Below are 17,579 nucleotides of genomic sequence, written 5' to 3'. Positions count from 1 at the left end.
GTGTTTGTGTGTCCCCCTCTGTTCTTGTGTGGGTGCTCCTGTCTGATTGCCATGGTCTCCTTACGCAAACGCTTACGCAACTGTGCAGCCTGGTGGCTGATCTCCCTTTTGCATTTGTGTGCGTGTGTGTGTGTGTGTGTTTGTGCATGTGTGTTTAGCCTTTTCTTGTCATTACCAGACATGACTGCCTCTGAAACCCAACAAGTCGCTGCCCTCTTTGAAGGGAGAGAGAGGATTAGCAATTAATTCGGATCTCTTTTTTCCAGAAACTTCATTAGAGTTTAACTTCCACAGGCTCTAATCTGCTCTGTCGCCGTGACGACGCCCCACAGATACGCCATGCAGCTATGTGTGTGTGCTTGCATGTGCTTGCCTTTGTGCGTTCCTGTGTGTCTGTGTTGTGTTATGTGCACATTTGTGGCAACTAGTGTATGTAAGTGCTCGTGTGCAGATGCCTGTGTGTGTCTTTCATTATACTTTAAAGCACAAAGTATAAACACACAGTTTATAGGGAAAACTACAAGGTTGGCTGGTTATTACTACGACTACAGTTACTACTGCTGTGTTGCTGCAGTTACTACTAACATGCTACTTACTTATGGTGGCACTTTTTGCTCCAATTTGTATTTCAAACAGTCCAAATTAACATGTAAATGGGATGATGTCGTGAGGTAAAGGCAGAAGTGAACCTCCAGCAGGTGGAGCTATGTGTCTGCACAGAAGATGATGAACCAGTTCCCACATGGACTGTACATACTGTATCTACCTGAACAAGTCATTTCATGTGGTGTTGAGTCATAAAACATTATACTAAATATTAAAAGAATCTGCCAGAGGGGGAGAAATTGCAGATTAACGTCTTGAAGTTTTTTTCTTGGGTCAAATGTGACTTTCTTCTGTTTTACAACTTGGATGGGTTTCATTCTGTCTGCTCAGACAGAGCTACACTGGAAATGTGTCAACACATTTTGACAGGAGCTTTGAAGAACAGATTTTACATTTAAAATGGACCATAAGTACTAAATTCAGGTGGCTTTTTTTCCCAGCGTGGTTCCAAATTTATCTCTCAAAAGAAGCTGAAAAAAAGCCCAGTTTCTCAAAATTGCCCTGCCGTGATGAAAACAGAATTTCTTTCATTTCCAGTACCAATCCAATCAACATGTTTTAAGATGAGGACATGAAGGAGACAGACACGAACTTAAGTCTGGGGAGATTTTTAATCATCTGCACTGAAAACATGTGAAGTATTCTCATTTGTGACACACAGAGACAGAAGCTCACTTCCCAGTGCTCCACTTTAGTTCTTTAGTTAAAACTGTTACTGCGGCTATTGTAACCCCAAAAACAGATAACATATCAATCAGGTAATAAGCTGGGAATTTTGTGAGGTGCACATGAAACTGAGAGAAATCAGGAAATCTTTAAAATCCGCTAAGAATCAGTTTGAATGATGAAAGGAAAGGAAACACTTTCCAGGAATATATGAGGATGTATTTTTGCGAGCTTTATCACACTTCCAAAAATAAAACGAACATGTTACAAGGTATGGTAAAGGCTGCAGGGTATATGAGTGTTTTGTGTGTGCAAGTGTGTGTGTGAGTTCGCACATGGCTCACAGCTTCCAGACTCTTGGCTGGAAACATCTACAGCTCATAAATTACCAGAAATCTCAACCCAGCACACCCCCCCAGCCTGTTACGGGTTACTGCCATGTGTGTGCGACACAGGCTGTGTATGCATGTTAATGTTGTTAACAAACATACTGACACACACAATCTTTCACATTCTGCAGGGTGTCCGGCGGCGAGCTGTTCGACCGAATCGTGGAGAAAGGGTTTTACACGGAGAAGGATGCGAGCACACTAATCCGACAAGTCCTGGACGCTGTGAACTACCTGCACAAGATGGGCATCGTCCACCGAGACCTGAAGGTACTGCAGCGCACACATATTCACTCCCCTCCCACATTTTCAATCCACACGACTGCTTCTTTCTCACTTGACAGCCAATGATTTACTGCGGCAATAAGGGCAGCGCCTTGACACATGCAGTGCATTGTGGGTCATCTTGGCACGTGCCGGCTGTTGGAAGAAACGGGATTGGTCAGAGCGACCCCCATAAGCCAGAACATTGTAAAATGAGGAAGAAAAGAGGGCTATGTGTGTCAGTTTTAAAGCTGCATTAATATAAGCTGCTCAGATTTTTCTCTTCCACAAAACTTGAAGAATATTTGACTCAACTGAGCAAAAATTAAAAAGCCATGAAAACAAAAATGTATTAAAAGTACTTGATTCTCTCTCTTTCTTTCCCTCTTCTTGTCTTGCTCCTCCAGCCAGAGAACCTGCTGTATTTTAATCCCCAAGACGAGTCAAAGATCATGATCAGCGACTTTGGTCTCTCCAAGATGGAGAGCACCGGTGACGTCATGTCCACTGCCTGCGGCACGCCGGGATATGTGGGTAAGTTAGTAAGTCTTTCTTGGCCTCCATCAGTCTGTTATTGTTCTGCAATTGCAGTTCAGCACACTGTTTAGTTCAGTCCTCAGGTTTTTGGCTCCATGCACACCACTTCACATGCCGAGAAACCCAAGGCTTGACAAACTTGCTGTGCCTAGTTGCTAAACTATGATTGGACAATGTCGGGGGAAGGGTTTAGCCGACAGGAAATTGATTTGTGGTCATATCAGTGTCGTTGTTTGGTGATGGAGGTCATAGCTCATGTTTTGCTCATTATGTTACAACATGTAATCCAATTTGTTGGATTTCTGCAGGCGTCAATCCAGCAGCACACATGAAAAATTCACAGAGCGCATGTTGTTTCCATCTGACACCATTTATGCTTCCTGCATCATCTTTCTTCATTCACTGTGAGCTGGATTGCTCAGTATGTGGGTGCACTCATATGCACATTTTTCTGTATGTGTGTGTATGTGTGTTGTTCAAATAGGCAATCTGTGCATGTCACACACATACACACTCGCCAGTCATGCTTATCACTCCCAGACACACCACCCCCAACTACAAAATCAACATGGAGCCAAACAACGCTGTATGTATGTGTGTGTGTGTATACATATATATTCATTAATGTATTTTCATTATTTTGCGTGTGCATTTTGCAGCTGAGTGCGTCTGCATGTGTGTGTATGTGCTTTTCTGTGTTTGTGTGTCCGTGTGCGTGTGTTGTTATAAGAGACAGATGTTCAGTGTTAACAGCACACACACTTCCATGTTGGAACACAAACAGAGTGGTTGTTCTGACAAACATATAAACTCTCAGATAAACAAATCTGTCATGGAAATGCTGTCAGACAGAAACATTAATAACAGTTTATTGAACCTCTTAAATTTAATTTGTAGCGCCCCCATCAGGCCAACTTGAGTAAGCACAGCGGGAGTTCAGTTAATGTAAGTGTTCAGTATTCTTAGAAGTTTTAGAAGTGATGTCATCTGCTCATAAATAGCCAGTTTTTATTATTTTGTGTTTTAAAACCTATGAAATTTGACTTTAACAGAACAACAGGTAGTAATGCTTCAGTTATGCACATGTGGAGGCACACACATGCAAAAAATCTCCAAAAAATCAAACCAGCCAGGATTTTACTTTAAATGGTCAAACCTCTATTCTCTCTCTCTCTTTCGTCATATGTCTCTCTTTACCTCTCTCATCCATCCTTCCCACCCAGCTCATTTTGGGCTTCACCCCCGACCCCGAGCCTCCTCGCCCTCCTGCAAAGATTCTCTTGGCCACAAGGCATTTCCACTCCAGACAATGTGTGTCTAAATATAACTCAGAATGCACTAAATGAAAACCAGACCTGAACGATGAGCACATGCATACTGTATTTTCCTCTACTTATGAAGAACTTCCATTGACAAAGTTACCTCTCGGGGTCCATAGAGTGTGGCAGCTTCACAAAGAACTATTGTTGAACGTTTGTTTCCTGTTTTATGGGAGCGTAACTGATGCAAGTTAAATTTAATGCATGAACCTAAACCTAAATCGAAGTTATCATAGTAACACACAAATTATGAGCAGTAGGTCCAGACAGTATAGACTGACATGGAAACTTGGTCGATAAATATAAATTCCTGGAAAATGGCGCGTATCCAGTGATGACCTTATGCTGTATTTGTGGATGCTACTAAAAATATCCCACATTTTTGAACAGCTGTCTTTTTATCAACCTTTCCATTGAGACCTTCTTCATTTTATTTATTTTATTCTATTATTAGGTTATTTGACTAGAACAGAGCTCATTGATCAACAGAACAAAAAGAATTGTAAATGAGCCGTGGTTAGCCTAGAATGCTAATTTTCCGTCCTTTGTTCTTGGTTAGATGTTAAAAAGGGCACCTTACAAATAGAATGTAATAACATATCTTAAATGAATATTCAGCATTATATATATGCACCAGGGATTTCTCCCAGATACCTAGTGGATTGATGGCTCTTATTGTGAAAGAGTTCCAGGCAAGTGACCTGATTTTGTTGTTTACTTCCAAAAAATAAGTGAGCAAAACCATCTGAAAGCTCATTTAATAAGAAACGAATCCTGGCTCAACAAGATCAACAACAACAGCAGCTTGTTTGGAAAAAATAACAGAGGAGCAACTGAGAAGAACCAGAATGGAGAGTCAAGCTCATGAACAGAAAGTCCAAAGATGGTGCGGTCCCACACAGTGTTTGACAGGTGATTTGTACAAAAACACCAAAGCAATGAGAATTAAGCAACAAAAATTGAGCTAAATGGAGATTTCAGATTACCACCACAGTTTATACATTTACTCTATCGGCACATTTGACTTGCTTATTGAAGTAGTAAGCACCAGACACAATGACCTCATTGTTTGAAAATGTCCTAATTCTAAATCCAGCAAAAAAAACAACACACTTACATACACAAACACCTTCACAATGACTCAGAGTAGACCTATAAACACAGCTAAGTACTCTGATTCAGCACATGTGTGCAAAGTTTATATTTTGCCCCAGATATGAGTGGTATTTCTTCATATCTTGCTATGTGTGTGTTCGCGTGCCAAATCTATTTCCATCCAGCCTTGTGTATGTGTGTGTGTGTGTGTGTATGTGTGTGAGGTGATATTATGGTGAGCTCACTGTCAGCAGTAATTTGCTCTGTCCGAGGCTCGATAATGAGCTGCAGAGGAAGGTCAGGCCAGGCCATCTGCCTTACAAACACCAGTGATCTATGAGGATAACAGCAGAGGAGAGGAAACTACAGAAGTACATCTGATTTTACAAAGCAGCACATAGCTTTAGGTTGTAGTACAAGAACAACAGTCTTCCAAGAAATAATAGAATTTAAACCATGACATAATTGCTTTGTTTGGGTTTTTGTTATAGGTCTTTTTCAGTCGTGAGAACCTGTACCTCCAGCAGACAATTTCCCACCGTTAACCAAACTGCCATGTGATTTTCATTTGTACAACCATGGAGAGTCTGCATGTTTTCTCTGTTTTCAGGCTCATAAAACAGCTACATTTCCACGTAAAAATAGCACAGCGCTGTTAACTGGACCTCAAGCTGACAAATAGTAAAATGCTAATAACAAACACAATCCAGATTGAAGCAAAGTTTCACCAGGCTACTGCAAAATGGAGTCACATTAGGACGGTAGTAGCAAAAAACGTGTAGCCGTGGCTAATCAACGTTTTCTTTTACTTTCAGCTCCAGAGGTTCTTGCCCAGAAGCCGTACAGCAAGGCAGTGGACTGCTGGTCCATTGGAGTGATCGCCTACATCCTGTAAGTACTGACTTACTTTTGTATTCCATCAGGGACCGTGTACACACAGCTTTTTTTCTGAGCGACACACAATCTCTCAACTTTTCAGAAAGGTGTTGGTGACGTCACCAATGTCTAATAACAAAATGAACAGCTAGGGACAAAGGGACAGTCTCGATCATATAGCGATTGCATGTGCAGCGTTTTTTTCTCTCAGCGCACAGCTCAGTGCTCCTGAGCACACAGCCAGCGCCTTTCCACCCAAAAAAAATGCTATGTGGACACGGGCCATGACACTTCAGAAATGCTGCAAAGCTTCGAAGCTTCAACTTTGTCATGGTGATTGAAGACCAAATCGCTATTCGAAGGAAGGAGATGCTGCATCGGCTGTAATGAAAAAGGAAAGGGAAAAGAGTGAAAAGCTCCACCTTCCTTGGAGGTGGGGACAGTGACCGATGTCTCCTCACATGTCAATCATTTGACTCATTTACAATAATGGCAAAAGTGGTAACCACAAATTTTATAGCGTCAAAGCTTCTAATATTTGTGAGTAACTGTCACTGTAGTTTCAAGCCCCAAAAATGGCATCCAATGGCAGCCTGACTGACTTCATCAGATTCCCATACATTTTTCACCAGAAACCACATTATTAAACACCTCATTTCAGATCAGAGTTGGCTGAGCACATCACAGAGTTCCTCTCAGAGCACTTTATCAACAAAACCGCATTTGAAGGTGTTCAGACTGAAGACTCTTAAGTGAGAAGTTAGATGAAAAATTGTTAATTTGCGAAGTTGGGGTTTTTTTTGCTTTGAGACTCGACTCTTTCAACTGTGATAAGTCAAAATGTCTGCTGTGAAAAAGGCTCATTCTCCAGCCTCACAGTTGAGTCTAATTAGCCAGAACAAATGGAAACACCTGTGCTGTTGTGCAACCTTTAAAGACTACAATTGAGTGGTGAAAGCGAACTCCCAAGACTTGAAACCAAAACAGGTGATCAGTTTTGACTCATGTCTTCAGTATTTGGAGAAGAAATGCATGGTCTAATAAATCAGTGACAGTCCTGATGGATATATTACTGGAGTGGATTGTTGTAACTAGTTTGCAGTTGCAGACTTGAAACTTACAGTTCTTGAACTTCCATAAAATAAAGTGAAAACAGCTCTGCTTAGACATCTGTGTTTTTTTTTCATGTCGGAATTTGTAACAGTGCTCCATCTGTTGAAAATAATTGTCAGACACACAATGGCTCACCTCCCACGCAAAACCACTGACTGAGTAGTGATGTATTATAAATTCATGTAACCCAACGACACTTAAGACCACCTTTGCAATCTTTTCTCTAAAAAGAAACTTTGCTAGTTTTTAACCAGCTTTGTATCACTACAATGTTGGTAGTATACACAAATAAACAATGGTAAAACTATCTACCTCTTGCCCACTCTTTTGCCTGCAGAAATCCCCCAAATGACAGAAAATGTGCAGTGCATTCTGGTTGTTGTAGGTTTTCTACCTTTTGGAATACCACAGCGCCTTTTCTCTGTTTTCTGTGGTTACAAAAATATGTGTGTCTTTCATAGACAGACCAGTTTTATTAATCTCTCCAGTGATGGGATAATTCTTCAAGCTAGTTAGCATTTTTTTTTTGCCTTGCACTAGCAGCTGCAATAACAGTTAGCAATGCTAGTAAATGCTAATGCGTCCATGGAGGCTAATGCCCTCAGAGGTCACACAGCACAACTCTGCTCTGTGGCTGAACATGAAACACTTGCATTGGTCCCACATGTGTGTGTATTTGTTGATTTTTCCCTGACTGTCTGTGTGCGTGTGTGTGTGTGTGAGTGTGTGTTTTGATGATGATGATGTTGCTTGTGTGCCGTCATCAGAGCCAGATGGAGCTCTGCTGAATGGCCTTGTATGGATGTAGAGCTGCAGGCTAAGGTTTCTTTTTCTCTGCTTTTTGTTTTTCTTCTGCTGCGTCATCCCCACCTCTTACCAGCACACACACACACACACTTTCACTTGCCTGCGTGGGTGCGTGTGTGTCTGTGTCTGTGCGTCTTTAGAGCATGACCGCTAATGTGTATACAAGGCTGTTGATGCCCAAAGCCACTGCTTTAATTGTTTTAAGGTGTGCTTCTCCATCTGTATCCCTATTTATGTGTATGTTTGTGTTCGTGTGTGTGTGTGTGTGTGTGTGTGTGTGTGTGTGTGTGTGTGTGTGTGTGTGTGTGTGGTTCACCTGACAGACATTATTATCCTGAGCACGGGTCAGATCAGGGGTCAGAGGTCAGCAGCAGGTTAATGGGATGCAGAGCGTGTGCGGTGGTAGAGAGGAAGGCACAGACCTGCGTGTGTCTCTGATGTGACTGTAAAAGTGAAGGTCTCTCACCCTTTCTCTCTCTGTCTCCATCTGTGTTTGTGTGTGTCACAGTGTGTGTGTGAGTATCTGTCTTTATATGTCTGTAAACCACATGTTAAATTAAGCTTTTTATATAAAAGTGAGTAAAATGAGGTTTTGGTGCAGCTGCCATCTTAGTGGAGAAAGACTGTGTGTGTGTGTGTGTGTGTGTGTGTGTGTGTGTGTGTGTGTGTGTGTGCGTGTGTGCGTGTGTGTGTGTGTGTGTGTGTGAGAGAGAGAGAGAGAGAGAGAGAAAGAGGGAGAATGGCTCCCTGTTGGCAATTAGCACAATTAGCGTTGGGATTCAGACCTTGTTAGCTTTTAGCTGCTGCTCAGGTGGAAAGATCACATCAGGTAATCAGCCATGATAATCACTTGGGATCCTGAGTGTGTGTGTGTGTGTGTGTGTGTGTGTGTGTGTGTGTGTGTGTGTGTGTGTGTGGTGTGGTGTGGTGTGGTGTGGTGTGTGTGTTCCGCGGGATGGGTGGTGAGCGACGGCTGAGTCTCCAACCAAACGTGAAAGCAGAAAAACAAAAGGGAAACAACTCTTCACACCAGGCAGAACCCGAGTTTCTTACTGGTGTGTGTGTGTATGATCGATGGAGTGGAGGCTTAGCTGAGTGGCAGGTGGGTCTTTAAGGAACCAGAAAAATAGACGGCAAGCCTTTCTTTCTTTCCTCTCCGCAGGTAGATTCTTCCCTCCTTTCTTCCTCATGAGTTTCTCTTTTTTTACCTTTGCGTGTGTGTGTGTGTGTGTATCGATGGAGAACGGCATTTTAATGAGTTTTTATGAAAATCTCTTGGTGCATCCAGAACTTTCCTAATGAGGTTCAGATGATGTTTTTGGTTGAGCAGCAGCTCTGCTGTTGGTTCACTTGGCTCATTATGGAGAATCAGACTGGAGCTGCAGTTCATTTGTATTCACCAGCACTACTGTGAACCAGTAATCTCATATTAACCTGATTTAGGTGATACAGCCAACTACTGCCAACATTACGAGTCAGGGGGCTGTCGCATTAACCACTGCTGTGACCTAAATTACTCTGTCCTCTGCCACAAATACAAGCGAGACACAATTAACAATATCACACTTTACATCCAAAGTATAGCTGGGCTTCATGATTAGAATGAATATCAGAATATTTGCCTGTTATTGATATAAATCCAATTAGAATAATACAATTGATGTTTAGTGCAAGTGCAGTACAACACATATTGTCCATTTATAGTTGGTGCTAGGTATCAAACTTCCATGCTTTTATGGCACAGACCATATTGCCAAAAAAAAAAAAGTCTTATCATCCAATACCAAATTTCAATACCTAACGAGTTAATCAGCGTCAGGGAGCCAATAAGCATGCAGCGTGCTTATTGTGCCAAGATGTAATAGTGCTGGTGGAAAACATGAGGTTATGCCCAGAGACCGTGTTGTTCATGAACCTTTATGGAAGTCAAGGTAGCGGTATTGCCCAGACCTCATCCAGAGCTGCTGGTGTTCATACTGTTTTGTAGCCACTTGTATCAACAAGCTCCCCAAAATACAAGACAGTCCAAGACTCAACAATGTTCAATGTACAGGGGATATGAAAGAGAAGAGATGACGAACCCATACGTTTCTGTGCATTAATGACGAATCAGTTACCTAACTAATAACTTCCTAATAAGTCAATGAATTAATGAGTTAATGAACTATTACTATGAACTATTTATAACTTGTTTTGTACGGTAGAAAATGTCTTAATAAATGAGTTAATACAGTGTTTTTCCATTCTGGTCCTGGGAGGTTAGTTTCAGATGTTTCCCTGCTCCAACACACCTGATTCAAATGAATGAGTCGTTATCAGGCTTCAGCACAGCTTGATGACGAGCTGATCATTTGAATCAGGTGTGTTGGAGCAGGGAAACATCTCAAACATGCAGGACAGAAAGCTCTCAGGACGCAGATCAGAATTGAAAAACACTGATTTAATATATCAGTCACTGAATAACGAACAGAATAAATGAATGGAAAAAATGAATGAATTAAACACTGAATCACAGATTGAATATTTGACTGAGTAAACCTCTGTCTGCAGGCTGTGTGGTTACCCTCCATTCTACGATGAAAACGACTCCAAGCTGTTTGAGCAGATCCTGAAAGCCGACTATGAGTTTGACGCACCGTACTGGGACGACATATCCGACTCAGGTGAGCCTTTGTATTCATCCTCTTCCTCCTCTTCTTTCTTCTTCTTCTGCCTCCTTGACCATTTTCCCTTCCTCAGTCCACCATGTGGCACATATGGACCACACACCACATTCCCATCACAGCCCCTGACGTCATTTGCCTGGAATTAATGTATTTGGGAATGTGTGTCTGTGTCTGTGTATGTGAGGGCTTGGGGTCAGTCAGCACCACAGCTATGTACGAAGCCTGGCAGTAAAATCAGCTTGTGTTTGCTGGAAACATGTTCGAGACTCCAGCAAAGTTTTTGTGTGTGTGGATGGAGATAAAGTAGCATTTATGTGCTGTCAGGTGAGGCCTTGTGTTTCCAAAATAAATCAAACAGACGGTGCTCAGAACAAATGGCAATCATCCAAACCAGAGTTAGATTGGTCTTGCCAGACAGCTGCATTTTGCAGGTTTCTGCTATTTTGTACCAAAGAACCTCATAAATCCAGTGTTGCGATGAGCTTATTCTAAGTAAGATATCTCTGTCAATCAATCTAATCTAATCTAAAATCTATGGGGTTGACAATATCAGGAGGCTGGTCGACCACAGTGGTCCAGACTGAAATATCTCAACAACTATTGGATGGATTGCCATGAAATTGAATACATTCATTGTTCCCAGAGGATGAATCCTAATGACTATCCCCCGATAATCATTAGATTCCTCTTGTGCCACAAGGAGGTTGACTCATGTGGGTATGAGAAAAGTGTCTTGGCAACTATTGGATGGATTGCCAGGAAATGTCATGTAATCATGGTTCCCAGAGGATGAATCTTAATGATTTTGGGGATCCCCTGACGTTTCCTCATGCACCACGAGGGGATTGGCATGTGTTTGTGATTGAAGTCTCTCTGTAACTACTGGATGGATTGGTATGACATTTTGTGTCGACATTTATGTTCCCCTGAGGATGAATTTTAATAGCTTTGATGACCCCTTAAATTTTTACCTGTGAAAAATACCTCTAAAATTAATGACACTCCCATCAGGCTTAGCTGTACTTTAGTGCTAATTATCAAATGTCAGCATGCTAACATGTTAAGCTACGGTGGTAAGGATCGTAAACATTATACCTGCTCATTATACCATTATACCAGAGCATATTATACCTAGCATTTAGCACAAAGCATGTTGTGTCTAAGTACAGCCTCACAGAGACTCTTAGTCCTGTTTTTTAGGAGAGATGTTTTACAGATGCCAGGTTTTCAACAGATGCCACTCTGCTCTCCATGCAGGTGTACATTTGCACAAGCAATTCAAATTCATTGCTGTATCAGGTTGACATGGTGTTTGTGTGTCTAAAGTTTTTGACCTTTTATGGCCCTTTTGATGCCTTTTTTTTCTTCCAGCCAAGGATTTCATTGGTAATCTGATGGAAAAAGATCCAGCCAAGCGTTTCACCTGTGACCAGGCACTCAGACACCCCTGGTGAGACACACACACACAGAATGTCATACACAGGCTAACAAAATCAATACAGATATTGATGTACAGTCAGAAGTTTTAACAGAGGATTTGTGTGTGTTTGTGTGTGTGTGTGTGTGTGTGTACCAGGATCGCCGGCGACACAGCACTCTGCAAGAACATCCATGAGTCAGTCAGCAGACAGATCCGAAAGAACTTTGCCAAGAGCAAATGGAGGGTAAATGTTGTTTACTGCAGTTTGTGGTTTTGGCTCCATTGCAGCAGATTTTGTATTACTCCAGCTCTACTCCTTAAACAATTGTCTATGTTTTTAGAAGATGAATCACTTCATCTTAAAAACCTGGCTCACCATATTGTCAGGGTTTACCGCCATTGTCCACTTTTCTTCTGATGGTCTGAGAGGAAGAGAGAGTAATCTGCAGACTTAAAAACAAATTATTCTTTCTTTAAGAACTACAATTCAAACAATATGTGAATTTCACCTCTGGGTGTTAATAATTCATCTAGCTTGTGTAATATGTGAACCTCACATGTTTTTAATGGAAGATAAACTGCAACAGAAGACCATATCATGGTCTTGGTTGGTTGTGCCAATTCATTGAAAGCAGATTCTGGTCTGTAGCTTCAAAGCCACGACCAAATGAAACATCTCATTTTTTTATTTTTTGAATCCAATCATTTTTGAAGATCCCTTTATCCCCATAATCCAACTTCTACTCAGGAAACAGTGCATTGATAGTGTGGCAACCTCATGCCAATAGTAGAAGTAAAACCTTGATGATAAAACATCACACATTTTTGAACAGTTCTGCTCCTTCCCACCTCTTTCTAACTGATATTCATTTAGTTTACACCCCTCACTGTTATGTCGCATCAAAACATCCTATTTTAACAAGAGACACATAAAATAAACAAGATGCTTTTAAAATGCTGTGTATGATACACAGAAATTGGGGCAAAGTGAAAGCTCTGTTTCTTTAACTTCCTTCCTCTCCAGCAAGCGTTCAATGCCACCGCAGTGGTTCGGCACATGAGGCGGCTGCAGCTTGGCAGCAGCATGGGGAGCAGCATGGACACCTCCAACCCACCAAACAGGCCGAGCCAGACACAGAAGCCGGTCCAGGCGGGCCAGAACCAGCCAGCTCAGAGCCAAAACACCGGCCAGGCGGCGCAGGGCCAGAGCACCAACACGGCCGCCAGTAAAACCTCTTCCACAGACAACAACATAGCAGCTCCTCGCAAGGAATGTGAGTATGAATCAGTGGTATCGGTAGCACCAGAGAATCAAGAGAACATATGTGTACAACAAAAAGTGGATACTTGATCATTTGCTCCGTGAACAGCAATTGTCCAATCTTAGCTCAGCAACCGCAACGAGGCACAGCAGTTCTTTCATTCTGAATAAGAGTAACTAAGAATCTAATTGTAATTGTGTATATTGTTTGGAATAGAAAGCATAGTAACAGTATCTATATATCATAGCAAACAGTCAGTCACAACTTTATTAAAAAATATATATGCTGCTGATCATCTTCCGACTCTTTCCTCTCAGGTGTAACTGCTCCGGTCACACCCTGCAGTCTGGCATCAGCAGCTTCTTCTCCCGCGACAGGGGCCGAGCTGAACCGGCCACACCCCTCAGCGGTTCCCGCCCCGGTGCTCACAGAGACCAAGTGACGCCAGGTCCCGCGGGGAACCAGCTGGGAGGCCACAGCGCTGTGAGGCAGAGAGACGGAAAGAGATGGAGGACGACAGGAGAGGAAGAGGACGCCCCCTCTTCTTCTTCCCTCCCTCTCCTCACTGCTTCTCCACTTGGATGCGCCCCCCCAGCCAGTTCCCCGCCCTGCTCCCGGGAGAGCAGAGGACTTTACCTCCACCCCACTGATACGGGCCACAAAGCGCCATACTGTACGCCCAACACCCACCCACCAGGACGCCGTGTTGGATTCCTCCTGCCACAGCAACAGCACGGCCACTGACTGTCATTGAGGATGTTCGTACGGCCGGCTGCGAATGGTTGCTGTTAAAGATGACTGGGTGTCGACTGCTGCGAGCTTGAGCAGTAATTGGTGGTTCACGGTGGGGCCGCTGGTATCATATTATTCACTGTCAGTCAACATCAACTTCCCTCTTGAATCTGGTCTTTCCTGCGTCACTTTATTTAGCTTTTTTCCAAATTAGGTTTGACTGTTGGCAAATGGATCGTTTTATTGTTTTATTATTACTGTTAATTTTAAAGGTGGTATGTGTACATTTTAAAAAGCAAACATCATTGTCAGACTGATAGTGCTACTTTGGTATAATTACTGTAAATAAATAAGACCATGGCCGAGACGATTGGTCACCTCTACCTCATGCTATTACAGCTATTAATTGTGCGTTTATAAGGCCCCATTTCCCATAACCCCCCTTGTTTTCTTCTTGTTTCCACCTCTCCAAAATCTCTGAATGCTTTGGCTCAGTTCGCTCTAGAAGAACAGCACCCTCTTCCTGTTACGTGCCATAAAATAATCCAGCAAGATTTCCCTCCAAATCTGAGCTGGTGACTGCGACAACACAGAGTAGAGGCTGATTGGTCTTCTTAGTGATGACCTCATTTGTTTACACCAATTTTACGAATGTAGATAACTAATGTGACGATGATTTGTTCATGTTAAAATCAACACATATCACCTTTAAGACATTTTATATGTCTTTCTGGGCTTGTTTGTTTGTTTGTGCTTTAAGAAGTGCTTTAAAAGTACCATACGACTGTTGAGATATGAAATCATGAGTAAGCGCTTTACGTATTTTGCACAGAGAGGGTCAGATATTTCTCAGACACAGATTAGCCACCATCCACTTCTGTTTATCAGAGAGTAGAGATTGTAAACCTTTATGAAAAAAAATAGCCCAGAGTGGATGTCTGAGCATTGTACAACTTGCTTAATGTCTGAAAGATTCTGATTTGTTTATTATTTTCTTACTTTATAAGATTTTTATAACAATCACCCTTTAAGGGACACACATACAGGTTACTATGAAACATGCAGCAGGTGTAGGATATGATAGTGTAGGATAGATAGATAGATAGATAGATGTATTACAGGAAAACTGCCTCCAGATGAGAATGTTAGCGACGGGAGCTCGCCCTTTGATTTCCCGAACCAAGCAGCCACAAGCAGCGCAGTGCCGTTTCAAGGTTACACACCATCTCTGAGATATTTAACTGCCTCCCACATGGGTCCTCAGAGTATTTGGCCTGTGTGAAGGCAAAGATGGAGAAGCTGCCGCATGTCGCTGTTCCTTCCCCCCCTCTAAAGAAGCCATGATCTCACCCTTTTGCATTGTTAAGCACCCAGTTCAAGAAGTGCTCAGGGAAAACTGCAGCTGCACTGTGAGCTGGCGAATGCCGATTTCCTGGTTTAGGTTGTTCTGTCAGTGTTAGTGGTTCAGGCATCACAGTTAAAGATCCAGGGCTTAAGACATTAGCTCCGTCCTTCTTGCAGTTTTGTACGGACTCGTGACTTGAGTATTGAAGACAGACTTTGGGTTCAGACTATTCCAACAAGGACTCCAAGGTGTTTTGGACTTGATTATCTTCGCAGCATGCACAACTGGTTCTGTTTTCTGTTTTGTTAATGCAATCCCCAAGCCTGGAACACTTCATTGTGGACAAAACCACCCAAACAAAATGATAGCTTATTCTTTGATGTTTCCGATGACCAGATAACAGATGGTTTTATGACCAAAATCCGCAGCCTGGTGTGCAGAACAGGTCCAACCCTGACAAATGTAATATGGTTTGTGATCAGGCCCACTCGTAGAAAATGAATCTGCCAGCACGAAACGTCAGTGGGACTTATTTTTGGTCAAATTTGAGGATTTAAGGTTTTCATTTCAAAATGGATCAAATGACTGAAGTCCAGAGCTTGGAGTCACGTTTTAATTGATGATCTAAGATTAATATGGCGTTACTCAAATGTCACCTTCTCTAGACTCTGACATGATAACGGTTGAGATTGTGTCACTGGTTGTAATGGCCTTATAGACATAACTCAGAGAGCAGAACTGCACAGTGTTGTCTGCTCACTCACATATCAGATTGTCACATCTTTATCAGATGCAATTCTACTGATCCCTTTATTGTGAGTTGTCGCCAAAGACCAGTGCTAGGTATGAAGACACTTTGGTTCATTCTACATGATGAATTGATTAGAACTAGTCAGATATGAAGCTGTTTAAGACACATGAGAACTAAAACTAAGGGCTGAACTCCAAGAAATCTATTGACCTTTGATCCCTTCTTGATCTTTTGCCATTGACCTTTTTTATTATCTGCGCAGCATGGTGCTGAAGAGTATCTGCAAATGGATTCAAAGTACTTGTTTTAATCTGTCTGGCATGTCAGAAGAGTGTGAGACAACAGCTGGATGGAGGTCACAGTCAGGTAAAAATGACAGTAAATCAACTCTCACCCAAGCTTTCTGGAATTCACTCCTGGCCCGGTGCGTCGTTGTGTGTATTAAGCTCTGCACATTTGGCACTGACGTTGGCTCAAACATAAAAAAACATAATAGACCTTTGTGAATGTTATCCGATCTAAATCTGTGCATTCATGTTGTTCTGTAAGAGCAGCACCTCCTTCCTTCAGTCACTTCTGCAGGGACAATTCCAGCGTGTTGGACTTTCTGCTCTTCCTACAATACTTTACAACCTCCCTCCCCTATCTTTAGCTCTCAACCCTTAGCTTCAACTGAGGACGTAAATCTTTAAAAATGAGTCACAAATATGTAGTTTGAATTTTTTGAAAGGCTCAGTAATTTACAAAAACAGCTTCAGCAAATGTTACTTCCAACAGGAATAAAAAGAGCATTTGTTGGGGACTATTTTCAGCGGTGGATGAATACACATTTGTTGCGTTACTAGTGTTTGCAGCAGCAGAACAGTGTATGTGATGTCTTAAAATAAACTACAGTGCCCATGTTCATAATAATGAAGTAACATGGGACCAACAAAGGACCAAGATATTTGCTTTGTTAACAAGCAGAAACCGAACTTACTGTCCATGGGACATCTTATCAGATCACACCGGATATCGTCCATTTTAACAGTTAAAGGGGCACAACAACATTTTTTTTAGACATATATTCTTGAACTGTAGGACCTCTAGACGGGCATTTTGCTCCACCCCAGCAAAACTCAAAATACACGCCTGTTTTTCTCCCTAATGTTAAAACATATAAATGTAAACACATGACTTTAAAGTACTTCTTAAACTCATGTTCGAGAGGTTTAGACTTGATCTGTACACCTGTTCCTTGTATCAAGAGCGCTGTCTCTGTTTATAGGCCCGTAAAAAAGTTGCATAATGCACCTTTAAGTCAGAATCTCTAAATCCGAATGATTTCAATGGGATTGAAGAGATATTGTCTCTGTTAGCACAGCTAGTGATGGTTTACACTGACGGCGACAGATGGCTCGCGGTGTAAATTATGCTGTTGATAGAAGGAGTGAGCCGGAGAAGAGTTGGTAAAACTGATTTATAATTCAAAAACCTATCATCATGCAGGAATTGTCCTTCAGCAGAACATCTCGTTCCACTCAACCCATTTACGTGTACAGGCTCCGAACACACACACAGATCTACTGCGCTGCTGTTTAAGTACTTAAGCATAAATTGTGACACTTGAATATGTGCTAACAGCGCTGACATGCTTGTTGATTTGACTGAAAACACTGCAGTTACTTTATGCATGTTTGCCTAGCAACTAATCCAGTCGTAGTAGAGTTTAAGTCCAATAATTTTGGTAGA

General features: G+C 42.0%; 1 protein-coding gene across 1 annotated transcript in view; it reads left to right on the top strand.

Moving 5' to 3' along the window:
• Window positions 1-13,577, top strand: part of camk1da (calcium/calmodulin-dependent protein kinase 1Da) — a 57,437-nt gene extending 43,860 nt beyond the window's left edge. Inside the window, exons 4-11 of the mRNA XM_084345489.1 lie at window positions 1,793-1,931; window positions 2,333-2,459; window positions 5,692-5,767; window positions 10,223-10,335; window positions 11,710-11,788; window positions 11,915-12,002; window positions 12,783-13,032; window positions 13,338-13,577. Coding sequence (XP_084201615.1) covers window positions 1,793-1,931; window positions 2,333-2,459; window positions 5,692-5,767; window positions 10,223-10,335; window positions 11,710-11,788; window positions 11,915-12,002; window positions 12,783-13,032; window positions 13,338-13,462 — 997 coding nt within the window. The 3' untranslated portion in view covers window positions 13,463-13,577. The remainder of the gene's footprint in view (window positions 1-1,792; window positions 1,932-2,332; window positions 2,460-5,691; window positions 5,768-10,222; window positions 10,336-11,709; window positions 11,789-11,914; window positions 12,003-12,782; window positions 13,033-13,337) is intronic.
• Window positions 13,578-17,579: the final 4,002 nt, after the last annotated feature.

Source organism: Pagrus pagrus, assembly GCF_965226575.1.
Source record: "Pagrus pagrus genome assembly, chromosome: 23".
Taxonomy (NCBI): Eukaryota; Metazoa; Chordata; class Actinopteri; order Spariformes; family Sparidae; genus Pagrus; species Pagrus pagrus.
This window is presented reverse-complemented; position numbering and strand designations above follow the sequence as displayed.